Raw genomic sequence first — 12497 nt, forward strand, 5'->3', positions numbered from 1 at the left:
TCCAGTCAGGCAGGGGCGAACGATCCCCAGAGGAACAGATCCCAGTCATGCAGCTGTATGGACCAATACGCAAACCACAGGCAATCGGGAGAAGGTGACGTGACATCTCTTTATTGGTTCAGTCTATGCCTGGCCCAGCGGCAGCCCCAGGTCCAGGGGGGCTCTGGTTGGAGGTCTCTGGACAGTCAGGGGCAGCATCAGCAGAAACCCCGGGTGTTGGGGGGCTGTGGGAGTAGCAGCACTGGTCCCCGCGTTGACAGGTGCCCTGGTGGGAAGATGGTGGGTGTGAACCCCTGCCCGGAGCTCAGCAGCCCCTGATGGGATCCTTTCCAGGGATGGGAAGCCCACTCCCAAACACTTGCCTGGCCCCAGCTCCCCCAGTTCTCTCCCTGTTGCCTAAAGGGGAGACTCACGTGTCCTGCAGTGGGGGAAAGGGAGGAGGGACCTCACCTCCTTAAACCTCTTGCAAGGAAATGTCTTGAGCCGGGCAGCCCGCTGGGCCACATCTTCCGGCGGCTCCTTCCGCTTGTTCTGAAGCAGCCTGCGTCTTCCCTCCATAGCTTCGTCGGCCGCCTTGCCCCTGTGCGAGGGGAGGAGTAGGTGGGACCCCATCTGCCCTTTACCCCTTCTTTCTCTGGCTGAGCCCCACCCCCACCCTACCACCACTCACCCTGGCCGGGCACGAGGCCGGGGACCCCAGTTGGCCTCCGGGTTAGCCTGGAAGCGCTTGAGTCCTCGCTGTCGGGAGCTGGGGTTGGCATCTTCCCGGATGGTGAAGTTGGCCTGTAGCCTAGGGAAGCAGGGGTGGGGCGTTGGGGCTGGGGGAAGCTGCCACACGAGTGTGTCCCCACTCCCCACAGGGCCTGTCCGCCTCCACCACACAGCACGAGGTGTCTGCTCATGTCAGGATTCTCTCATTCATCTAATAAACATTTTTGGTTTTTTTAAAGAGATGGGGTCTCGGCCAGGCACGGTGGCTCATGCCTGTAAATCCCAGTACTTTGGGAGGCTGAGGCGGGTGGATCACCTGAGGTCAGGAGTTCGATACCAGCCTGGCCAACATGGTGAAACCCCATCTCCACTAAAAATACAAAAATTAGCCAGGCGTGGTGCCGGGTGCCTATAATACCAGCTACTCGGGACGCTGAGGCAGAAGAATCGCTTGAACCTGGGAGGCAGAGTTTGCAGTGAGCTGAAATCGCACCACTGCACTCCAGCCTGGGCAAGAGAGTGAGCCTCTGTCTAAAAAAAAAAAAAAAAAAAATATATATATATATATAGGGTCTCACTCTGATGCCCAGGCTGGAGTGCAGTGGTGTTATCGCCATCAAAGCTGCAATCTGGAACTCCTGGGCTCGAGCAATCCTCCTGCCTCTGCCTCAAACTCCTGAGTAGCTGGGATGACAGGCAGGTGCCACCATGCCCAGCTAATTTTTTTAGTTTTTTGGTAGAGATGGAGTCTTACTGTATTGCCCAGGCTGGTTTCAAATTCCTAGGCTCAAGTGATCTTCCCGCCTGGGCCCCCAAAGCACTGGGATTATAGGAATGAGCCACCATGCCTGGCCCTAATAAACATTTTTATTTAACGACTGTGTGCCTGCGTTGTTCTCAGTGCTGGGAGTAGACAGAGAACAAAAAGTTACCCCTGGTATGCTGGTAATGCTAATTTTTTCTTTTTTTTTTGGGGGGGGATGGAGTCTCACTCTGTCGCCCAGGCTGGAGTGCAGTGGTGCGATCTCGGCTCACTACAAACTCTGCCTCAGGTTCAAGTGATTCACCTGCCTCAGCCTCCCGAGTAGCTGGGACTACAGGCATGTGCCACCACACCTGGCTAATTTTTTTTTTTTTTTGTATTTTTAGTAGAGACAGGGTTTCGCCATGTTGGCCAGGCTGGTCTTGAACTCCTACCTCAGGTGATCTGCCTGTCTTGTCCTCCCAAAGTGCTGGGATTACAGGTATGAGCCACTACGCCCAGCCCAGTCAGCAGATTTAGTTATTTTTATTTATTTATTTATTTTTTTTTTGAGATGGAGTCTTGCTCTGTCACCCAGGCTAGAGTGCAGTGGCGCGATCCCGGCTCACTGCAAGGTCTGCCCCCCGGGTTCACGCCATTCTCCTGTCTCAGCCTCCCGAGTAGCTGGGACTACAGGCACCTGCCAACACGCCCAGCTAATTTTTTTTGTATTTTTAGTAGAGACGGGGTTTCACTGTGTTAGCCAGGATGGTTTCAATCTCCTGATCTCGTGATCTGCCTGCCTCGGCCTCCCAAAGTGCTGGGACTACAGGCATGAGCCACCGCGCCCAGCTATTTTTTTATTCTTTTTGAGATGGAGTCTCGCTCTGTCGCCCAGGCTGGAGTGCAATGGCGTGATCTAGACTCACCGCAACCTCTGCCTCCCAGGTTCAAGCGATTCTCCTGTCTCAGCCTCCTGAGTAGCTGGGATTACAGGCACCCACCACCACACCATGCCCAGCTAATTTTTGTATTTTTAGTAGAGATGGGGTTTCACCATGTTGGCCAGGCTGGTCTTGAACTCCTGACTTCAGGTGATCCACCTGCCTCAGCCTCCCAAAGTGCTGGGATTACAGGCGTGAGCCACCTACCTAGCCCCAGTCAGCAGATTTTGAATCTCACTTGAAGAATGGGCACGAGTCTATGTGGGGCAGCATCTGTGTTGTCTGCACACACATGTGCTTCCCATACCTGTGGGCAGCCCTGGCCCCTCCTGCATGTGCTTGCCCCTACCTGGGATCCACACTGAGAATGCGGAATGCTGGGCTAGTCTCTGATAGTCTCTCCCGTTTCACCGGACATTCCTTCTCCTGGGGGCAGAGGTCAGAGGTTAGGGAATACTAGGCCCAAGGGACCTCCAGGTGACCACCACCTGCCCTCCCACCTGCATGAGGTCAGCCCTGCCCTCACCCAGCAACGCATGATGTCCCAGAGGGCGGAGGCAGGGGCATCCGTCTTCACAGCGTTCTTACAGGCGTGGGAGAGTGAGACCCGGAAGTCAGCGTGGAGGAGGGCCGACCTGGGGAACAGCAGGGATTATGAGGGAGATGCCGGACCCCTTGACCCCAAAGCCCGAGCTGACCAGTGTGGGCAAGACTACCTTCGGCAAGGGTTCATGGCTACAGAGTTCATTTCTTTTCTTTTCTTTTTTTTTTTTGAGATGGAGTCTTGCTCTGTCGCTCAGGCTGGAGTGCAATGGCGCAATCTTGGCTCACAGCCTCCGCCTCCTGGGTTTAAGCGATTCTCCTGCCTCAGCCTCCCGAGTAGCTGGAACTATAGGCACATGCCACCACGCCCAGCTAATTTTTGTATTTTTAGTAGAGACAGGGTTTTACCATGTTGGCCAGGATGGTCTCGATCTCTTGACCTTGTGATCCGCCCGCCTCGGCCTCCCAAAGTGCTGGGATTACAGGAGTGAGCCACCATGCCCGGCCTTCATTTATTATATATTTTTTTGGAGGTGGAGTCTCACTCTGTCACTCAGGCTGGTGTGCAATGATACAGTCTTGGCTCACTGCAGCCTCTGCCTCTCAGGTTCAACCAATTCTCCTGTCTCAGCCTCCTGAGTAGCTGAGATTACAGGGATGTGCCACGATGCCCGGCTAATATTTTGGTATTTTTAGTAGAGATGGGGTTTCGCCATGTTGACCAGGCTGGTCTCAAACTCCTGGCCTCGAGTGATTTGCCCGCCTCAGCCTCCCAAAGTGCTGGGATTACAGGCATGAGCCACCTCACCTGGTCTTTTTCTTTTTCTAATTATTATTATTATATTTTAAATGGAGTCTCGCTCTGTTGCGCAGGTTGATGTGCAGTGGTGCAATCTTGGCTCACCACAGCCTCCTCCTCCTCCCAGGTTCAAGTGATTCTTGTGCCTCAGCCTCCCAAGCAGCTGGGAATACAGGCATGTGCCACCACACCCAGCTAATTTTTGTATTTTTAGTAGAGACAGGGTTTAACCATTTTGACCACGCTGGTCTTGAACTCCTGACCTCAAGTGATCTGCCCGCCTCAGCCTCCCAAAGTGCTGGGAATATAGGCATGAGCCAATAAGCCTGGCCTAATTTTTTTTTTTTTTTTAAAGAGACAAGGTCTCACTTTGTCACCCAGGCTGGAGTGGCATGATCATAGCTCACTTTAGCATCAAACTCCTGGCCCAAATGATCTTCCCACCTCAGCCTCCTGAGTAGTTAGGACTATAGGCATGTATCACCATGCCAGGCTAATGGGTGTGTGTGTGTGCGTGTGTGTGTGTGTGTGTGGCATGCCAGGTTAATGGGTGTGTGTGTGTGTGTGTGTGTGTGGCATGTATCACCATGCCAGGCTAATGGGGGTGTGTGTGTGTGTGTGTGTGTATGTGTGTGGCATGCCAGGCTAATGGGTGTGTGTGGGGGGGGGGGGGCATGCCAAGCTAATGGGTGTGTGTGGGGGGGGGCATGCCAGGCTAATGGGTGTGGGTGGGGGTGTGTGTGTGTGTGCGTGTGTGTGTGTCTGTATTTATTTATTTAATTTATTTGTTAGAGATAGGGTCTTATTACGTCACCCAGGTTGGCCTCAAGTGATCTTCCTGCCTCAGCCTCCGAAGGTACTGGGATTACAGGCATGAGACACTGCACCTGGTTCTCCCCACCCCCTCGCAAGTTCTATGCATGAGAATCCCTGGACTTGCCCCAGGCCACCCTGTGGTCACGGACAGGCTCCTCCCAGCCCCAGAGGCTCTTACCGCAACTGCAGGAGGCTTGGCGTGTTGCAGTGGATGGTGCTGCTCAGCTGGTCCAGGGTGTAGTACAGAGGCACGTCCGGGAGCTCCTGCGATGGGGGACAGGATGGGCATGAGCGGAGATGGGCGGGCACAGGTGGAGCCCCCTTCCCCGTCACAGCCTGGCCCTCACCTCAGTGATGACGCTCAGGACCCCTCGGATCCGCTCCGAGGTGTGGAAGCGGCCGGGGTTAGCGCTCACAGCCTCCAAGACACGGCCCACAAAATCCAGGTCATGGATGGGCTCTGCCCACACGGGTCCACCAAGCTGGAAGCGCACCGGGGACAGGTGAGCAGGGACCATGACCTTCGAGACCCTCTCGCTCCTTTGCCTCCCCTGGCCTAGCCCTACCTGGTGTCGCTGCCCACAGTGTTCACACTCGGGGGTCACGGGGGGACCACAGGCTGCAGAGAACTTGACCCTAAACAGAGAGGGATGGTTGGTAGGGAGGGAGGAAAACCCTGGGACTCCCCTTCTCCTCCTTCCTCCCTGCTCACCGGCCGCTGGGGACTCCTGACGCTTTGCCGAGGCGCTGAAGGTGGAAGGCCCCGCAGCCCACACACTGGAACACCAGCGCCTGCTTGCTGTGGGGGGTACCAGTGGCCACGAGTTCCGAGCGTGACCACGACACCCCAACTCCTCCCTTAGACCGGCTCTGTCCCTTAAGAAGCCCCAGATCCCCCAGGGCAAGGTCCCGTCTCCTCTCTCAATCCACCACCACTCTCTGCCCCTGGGCTGACCTGGCTGAGGCCTTGACCTTGGCCTGGCCGGTGAAGACACGGACAAAAACACGCACGTAGAAGTCAGCGCTGATGCTGAGCAGCGGCACCACGAAGCGCTGGTAGCAGTTGGCGCGGAGGTCCAGGCTGTGCAGGACGATTCTCAGGGCCTGGGGCGGGGGGTGGGTGTCAGCCTCCCCTCCACTATCCACCCACCCCACCAGGAGCCCTATGTGGTACTCACAAGTACAGGCTCAGGACTAGCTCCCTGGGATCCAAGCCCACCCCCGAGAGTCCTGGCTGTGGGACCCTCAACAAGTGAGTATCCCCTCTCTGTGCCTCAGTTTCTTCATCTGCAAAATCACAACAGTCCCTGTCTGTGGCACTGCTGGGGGCACTAAATGAGTGAGGAAAGCATAGATCCAACCTATTCTGATCAGCATTATCGGTGTGCCATGTAGCATGTACTGAGGACCCACGTTCCAGCCCCCAAGGGCTCTGTGGGCAGGAAGTGGGGATACTAGGTGCTGTAGAACTGCTGGGGCCTGGGCCAGGCGCGGTGGCTCACGCCTGTAGTCCCAGCACTTTGGGAGGCTGAGGCGGGTGGATCAACTGAGGTCAGGAGTTTGAGACCAGCCTGGCTAACATGGTGAAACCCCATCTCTACTAAAAATACAAAAAATTAGCTGGGTGTGGTGGCGGGTGCCTGTAATCCCAGCTACTCGGGAGGCTGAGGCAGGAGAATCACTTGAACCTGGGAGGTGAAGGTTGCAGTGAGCCAAGATCTCGCCACTGCACTCCAGCCTGGGCAACAAGAGTGAAACTCCGTCTCAAAAGAAAAAAAAGAAAAACAGCCAGGGCTTTCCTGCTAGTGTGAGACTCTGATATGGGAAAGAAGACAGCATTTCTCGGGCTGACTTCATGACAGGACCCTTTAGGAACAAGGACAAGAGCCCTCTGTGGACCAGGCTGGAGTGTAGTGGCACTATCAAAGCTCACAATAACTTTGAACTCCTAGGCTCAAGTGATCCTCCTGCCTCAGCCTCCAGAGTATCTGGGACCACAGGCATCCACCACCACACCTAGGTAATTTTTAGGTTTTTTTTGTAGAGATGGGGTCCTCACTGTGTTGCCCAGGTTCCTAACCTCAAGTGATCCTCCCACCTTGGCCTCCGAAAGTGCTAGGATTACAGGCATAAGCCGCTGCACTTCGCCACTCAGCCTTCTTGAATCCTGATCAGACACTCAATAGGGTCAGACCTTTTTTTTTTTTTTTTTTTTTTTTTGAGACAGAGTTTTGCTCTTGTTGCCCAGGCTGGAGTGCAATGGTGCCATCTCAGCTCACTGCAACCTTTACCTCCCAGGTTCAAGCGATTCTCCTGCCTCAGCCTCCCGAGTAGCTGGGATTGCAAGCACCTGCCACCACGCCCAGCTTTTTTTTTTTTTTTTTTTTTTTATATTTTTAGTAGAGACGGGGTTTCACCATGTTGGCCAGGGTGCTCTTGAACACCTGACCTCAGGTGATCCGCCCACCTCGGCCTCCCAGAGTGCTGCGATTACAGGCGTGAGCCACCGCGCCTGGCCTATTTTTTTTTTCTTTTTTTTGAGACAGAGTCTTGCTCTGTCGCCCAGGCTGGAGTGCAGTGGCACGGTCTCGGCTCACTGCAAGCTCTGCCTCCTGGGTTCACACCATTCTCCTGCCTCAGCCTCCTAAGTAGTTGGGACTACAGGCACCCGCCACCACGCCCGGCTAATTTTTTTGTATTTTTAGTAGAGACGAGGTTTCACTGTATTAGCCAGGATGGTCTTGATCTCCTGACCTCTTGATCCACCTGCCTCGGCCTCCCAAAGTGCTGGGATTACAGGCATGAGCCACCGCACCCAGCCCTTTTTTTTTTTTGAGACAGAGTCTCGCTCTGTCGCCCAGGCTGGAGTGCGGTGGCCAGATCTCGGCTCACTGCAAGCTCTGCCTTCAGGGTTCACGCCATTCTCCTGCCTCCGCCTCCCGAACAGCTGGGACTACAGGTGCCCACTACCACGCCTGGCTAAGTTCTTGTATGTTTAGTGGAGATCGGGTTTCACCATGTTAGCCAGGATGGTCTCAATCTCCTGACCTTGTGATCCGCCCACCTCGACTTCCCAAAGTACTGGGATTACAGGTGTGAGCTGCTGCGCCCGGCCTATTTTTTTTCTTTTTTGAGACGGGGTCTCCCTCTGTTGCCCAGGCTGGCGTGCAGTGGAGTGATCTTGGCTCACTGCAACCTCCGCCTCCTGGGTTCAAGTGATTCTCCTGCCTCAGCCTCCTGAGTAGCCGGGATTACAGGTACCTGCCACCATGCCTGGCTGATTTTTGTATTTTTAGTAGAGACGAGGTTTTACCATGTTGGCCAGCTGGTCTCAAAGTCCTGACCTTAGGTGATCCATCTGCCTAGGCCTCCCAAAATGCTGGGATTACAGGTGTGAGCCACTGCGCCCGGCCTTCAGACCATCATTGTGCCCATTTTACAGATGCAAAAAAACCCGAGGACCAGAAAGGTGAAGTCACTTGCCCAGAGCCACCAGCAAAGCTAGGATTTAAACCCAGTCCTGGAAAAACCACCTTTAAAAAAAAAATTTTTTTTTGAAAAGTTGTTTTAATACAGAAAACTAAAATAATGTGGCCATGAACTCCTGTCCTGGCCAAAGCCACTGTCCCCAAATGACCATGATTATCAGCCATGCTCTTAGGAACTATGTGGGTTGAAGACGCGCCTGTCGTTAACAGCCTGGGATGCATCTGGCCATCAGCCTGGAGGAAGCTGAGCAGGTCTGAGGAGGGGGAAGGTGTATTGGGAAGGGACTCAGACAACCACCTGTCCCCCGGTCTCCCTGGCTGGCTGGCAGAGGGCCCCTCACCATCTCGTGGCAGGCCCGGCTCTTGAGGGCCATGGCCCCGTACTTGCTGTAGCATGTCTCCCCGCTGTTCCCCGCCAACACCGCCATGTCCGTGCAGGTCACACACAGCAACCCTGCAGAGAGGGGCTGGGCAGTGAGAACCCTCCAACACCCCAAGCCCTGCTCTTACCCCAGTGCCATCCCCGCCTCACCTCCTTCACTCACAGCCTGCACAGCTGCATCCAGGAAGGTGGCTGGGCTGCCATAGGGGTCCAGATCGATGACGTCAAACCTCTCCGACACCCTCTGGTGCTGGTACATCAGCATCCTGGGTGCAAAGAGGGCCAGGTCCTCAGCCTCCCGCGCCAGGTACCTTCTCTGTCCCCTACACATATTAACTCCTACAGCACGGTGGTTTGGGTCTGAACTCCAGGACCAGATTCCCAAGTTCAAGTCCTGGCTCAGTCATTTATTTATTTATTTATTTTATTTTTGAGTCGGAGTCTTGCTCTGTTGGCCAGCTGGAGTGCAGTGTTGTGATCTCGGTTCCCTGCAACCTCCATTTCCCCAGTTCAAGCAATTCTTGTGCCTCAGCCTCCCGAGTAGCTGGGACTACAGACATGTGCCACCACGCCTGGCTAATTTTTGTATTTTTAGTAGAGATGGGGTTTCAACATGTTGGCCAGGCTGATCTCAAACTCCTGACCTCAAGTGATCCATCCACCTCGGCCTCCCAAAGTGCTGAGATTACAAGTGTGAGCCACTGCACCTGGCCTTGGTCATTTATTAAACTGCACAATTTTCCTACTTAGGAAAAGCACCATGTGGAACTCAGTCCACACATCTAAAACAATAACAATACTGATATAAGACGTATCTGCCTGACACCATTTCAAGCAGTTTATAGACGTATTAACACTTTTTTTTCCTTTCTTTGGAGATAGAGTCTCGCTCTGTCACCCAGGCTGGAGTGCAGTGGTGGGATCTCGGCGCACTGCAACTTCCACTTCGTGGGTTCAAGCGATTCTCCTGCCTCAGCCTCCCAAGTAGCTGGGATTACAGGCACATGCCACCATGCCTGGCTAAGTTTTCTATTTTTAGTAGAGACGGGGTTTTACCATGTTGGCCAGGCTGGTCTTGAACTCCTGACCTCAAGTGATCCGCCTACCTCGGCCTTCCAAAGTGCTGGGATTACAGGGGTGAGCCACTGCATCTGACCTCATTTTAAAATTTTTGTAGAGACGGGTTTCACTGTGTTGCCTAGGCTGGTCTTGAAATCCTGGCCTCAAGCGATCCTCCTGCCTTGGCCTCTCAAAATGCTCGATTACAGGCATGAGTCACCATGCCCAGCTAATTACTTTTCATTGTCTGTGATTACTATTTGGATTCTAGTAAGGTCAGAAAAGTAAAAACTTTTTTCTCTGTAAAAGGTCAGAAGGTATTTTAGACTTTGTGAGTCATATGCGGTCCCTACTGCATATTCTTCTTCTTTTTTAACCTTTAAAAATGTAAAAAACATTCTTGGGTTGTGGGCCATTGATAAACTAGGCTAGGCCGGGTGCAGTGGCTCACGTCTGTAATCCCAGCACTTTGGAAGGCCTAGGAGGGCAGATCACTTGAGGTCAGGAGTTTGAGACTGGCCTGGCCAACATGCCAAAACCCTGTCTCTACTAAAAATATAAAAATTAGCCTGGCATAGCCAGGCGCAGTGGCTCATGCCTGTAATCCCAGCACTTTGGGAGGCCGAGGCGGGCAGATCACGTGGTCAGGAGATCGAGACCATCCTGGCCACCATGGTGAAACCCCATCTCTACTATAAATACAAAAATTAGGTGGGTGTGGTAGCAGATGTCTGTAGTCCCAGCTACTCAGTCGGGAGGCTGAGGCAGGAGAATCACTTGAACCTGGGAGGTGGAGGTTGCAGTAAGCCAAGATCACGCTAGTGCACTCTAGCCTGGGGAACAGAGCGAGACTCCGTCTCAAAAAAAAAAAAAAAATAAATAAAAATAAAAATTAGCCAGGTGTGGTAGCACATGCCTGTAATCCCAGCTACTTGGGAGGCTGAGGCAGGGGAATCGCTTGAACCTGGGAGGCGGAGGTTGCAATGAGCTGAGATCGCGCCACTGCACTCCAGCCTGGGTAACAAGGGCGAGACTACATCTCAAAAAACAAACAAACAAGCAAACAAACAAAAAAACAGGCTGTGAGCCCCATAGGCTATAGTTTGCCAACTCTTGCGAAGGTCACCAATTTTGCCTGTTTTGTTTCCTGATGCATTTCCAGCTCTGAAAACGGTGCCTGACGCATAGCAGACACTGGATATACTATGGCTCATTTGAATGAATAAAAGGAGTATAAGAAGTTAAAACAGAGACCAGGATGCTACTTATTTCTGGCACAGAGTATGGATCATACTATAATTATCTATTACTTACTCATCACAGCAACCCCTGTAAAACTAATTTTCTCAGTTGACAGACAAGGAAACGGGCTCAAAGAGGCTAAGTCACTCACTTAAGGTCATAGAGTGAGAACATGACAGAGCCAGAATTTGACCCCAGGCAGGCTTGTCCCAGAGCTAGGCTGTGATGCCCAGAACCTACCGGGCATCTGCTTGGCTCGGCTGTACCAGGTGGGCCACGTCATTGAGCTGGACATTCTGGCGTATGAGATCCACAGCCCGGGCAGAGGCATCGTTTGCAACCACAGATCTGAGCCCAGGCACCTCTAGGGCAAATCGAATGGAACGTAGGCCCGAAGCTGCCAGGCCTTCCAGCACATGCAGGCCTTCCTGTTGGAGTAAGCAGAAACCCTCCCTCACATCTCCATCTCCATCCTCTTCTGGGCCCAAGGAGCCCCCACCACCCACCTCCTATAGCTCTCCCCCTCCAGGAGCCCTCTGTCTCCCGCTAAATTCCAGGGCTGCCAGCTCCTATGCTCAGGCCCCACCTCACAGATCTCCCCCACGGCCGCTGTGCGAGGTTGGTCTCCTGAGGCCAGGTTTTCACTCTCTTTCAGTTCAACCTTTTCCTCCTCTTGCTCTGACAAGTCCACGACCACTTTTTGAGTGTCCTTCTCTCCTGGCACCTTGACTGCAGCCACCCAGAGGCACAAGTCAGTGAATAACAAAGTCCCCTCTGAGAAACCTCCCCTTAATCTCCAAAATATCGTCCCTGAAGTCCCTGGGGAAAGGCTGAAGGAGCAGAACGCAGGGCCTGCTATGTGGCTGAAGCCTCTCTGAATTTGGGCGGCAGAAGAGCCAAGGGAGATAGACTTGTGTGACCCCCGCCCACCAGAAGCCTGGACCTCCACTCACTCTGGATTCCTTTGGCCCCAAGCTGAATGCGAGCAAACTCGGTGATCACAGCACATCTGGTGGGAGACAGAGGACTAGCTCATACCCCGCCCCCGCCATCCACATTGACCCACCAGCCGATGCCAGGCTAACGTCTGACCCCTGCTCACGTCAGGTCCCGATTGAATTCCTGCACCGGGTTATAAAAGACCTCGTTGGCGCTGGGAAAGGCGATTTTGGCAGCCCCCTCGGTGACTGTCGTCTCCTGGACTTCACGTGGGCGTTCTTCTCCGTAGGGCCCGGTGCCGTTTTCCATCGCTGCTGGATTCGGCAGCCCTGGGGACTGCCACTCGAAAAACCGGGCTCTACAGAGCACCCGGGCGGAGCGGAAAGTGAGGCTTAGCCACAGAGACGATCCTTGCATGAGACATCCGCTGGCGCCTCCGCCCGCCAAGCCTGGTTCGGGGGGCGGGGAAGGGCATAGAGAGGGTAAGAGAGCCGCATTCTGGGCCCGGGGGTGTCCTACATATCTATGAGGTAGGGACTAGGAAGACCTGCGGCCTCGGTAAGCTGATATCCCCTCGTTTTGGGGACGACTGGTCCCTGTGGAGCCGATGCCCTCGTGCAAGCCCGCCCCGAGTCCGAATCCCTCCCCACGCTGCCCAGCCCCTCCTCACCTGCTCTTGTAGCCACAGAAAACCGAATTAGTCAGGGTGCACGTTTTCCGAATTACGACCTGGGCGCCGCCATGTTGGCACAGTAGGTGGGCGAATCACATGATAGTGGCTGGCCAGTCAATGAGGAAACGTACGGTGGGCGGCCGGGATCAAAATGAAAGC

At 54.0% G+C, this 12497-nt stretch overlaps 1 protein-coding gene across 3 annotated transcripts; it reads right to left on the reverse strand.

The window, feature by feature from the left end:
* Positions 1-90: 90 nt before the first annotated feature.
* On the reverse strand, positions 91-12446 carry TRMT1 (tRNA methyltransferase 1). 3 transcript variants are annotated; one of them, XM_009252868.4, is made up of 17 exons: positions 12336-12446; positions 11829-12114; positions 11680-11735; positions 11313-11455; positions 10967-11154; positions 8576-8691; positions 8385-8497; positions 5511-5659; positions 5268-5354; positions 5122-5191; positions 4903-5037; positions 4734-4819; positions 2924-3032; positions 2747-2823; positions 671-790; positions 451-580; positions 91-265 (listed from the first exon to the last, which is right to left on the reverse strand). In XM_009252868.4, exons 2-17 carry the CDS (start codon positions 12080-12082, stop codon positions 119-121), a joined length of 1980 nt encoding a protein of 659 aa, XP_009251143.3. In that variant the 5' UTR covers positions 12083-12114; positions 12336-12446; the 3' UTR covers positions 91-118. The 3 variants fall into 3 exon arrangements, with proteins under 3 accessions (XP_009251143.3, XP_054395816.2, XP_024092410.3); XM_054539841.2 differs by lacking the exon at positions 12336-12446 and having other exon boundaries at positions 11819-11902; XM_024236642.3 differs by lacking the exons at positions 10967-11154; positions 11313-11455; positions 11680-11735; positions 11829-12114; positions 12336-12446 and having other exon boundaries at positions 8589-8695.
* Positions 12447-12497: the final 51 nt, after the last annotated feature.

Source organism: Pongo abelii, chromosome 20, assembly GCF_028885655.2.
Source record: "Pongo abelii isolate AG06213 chromosome 20, NHGRI_mPonAbe1-v2.0_pri, whole genome shotgun sequence".
Taxonomy (NCBI): Eukaryota; Metazoa; Chordata; class Mammalia; order Primates; family Hominidae; genus Pongo; species Pongo abelii.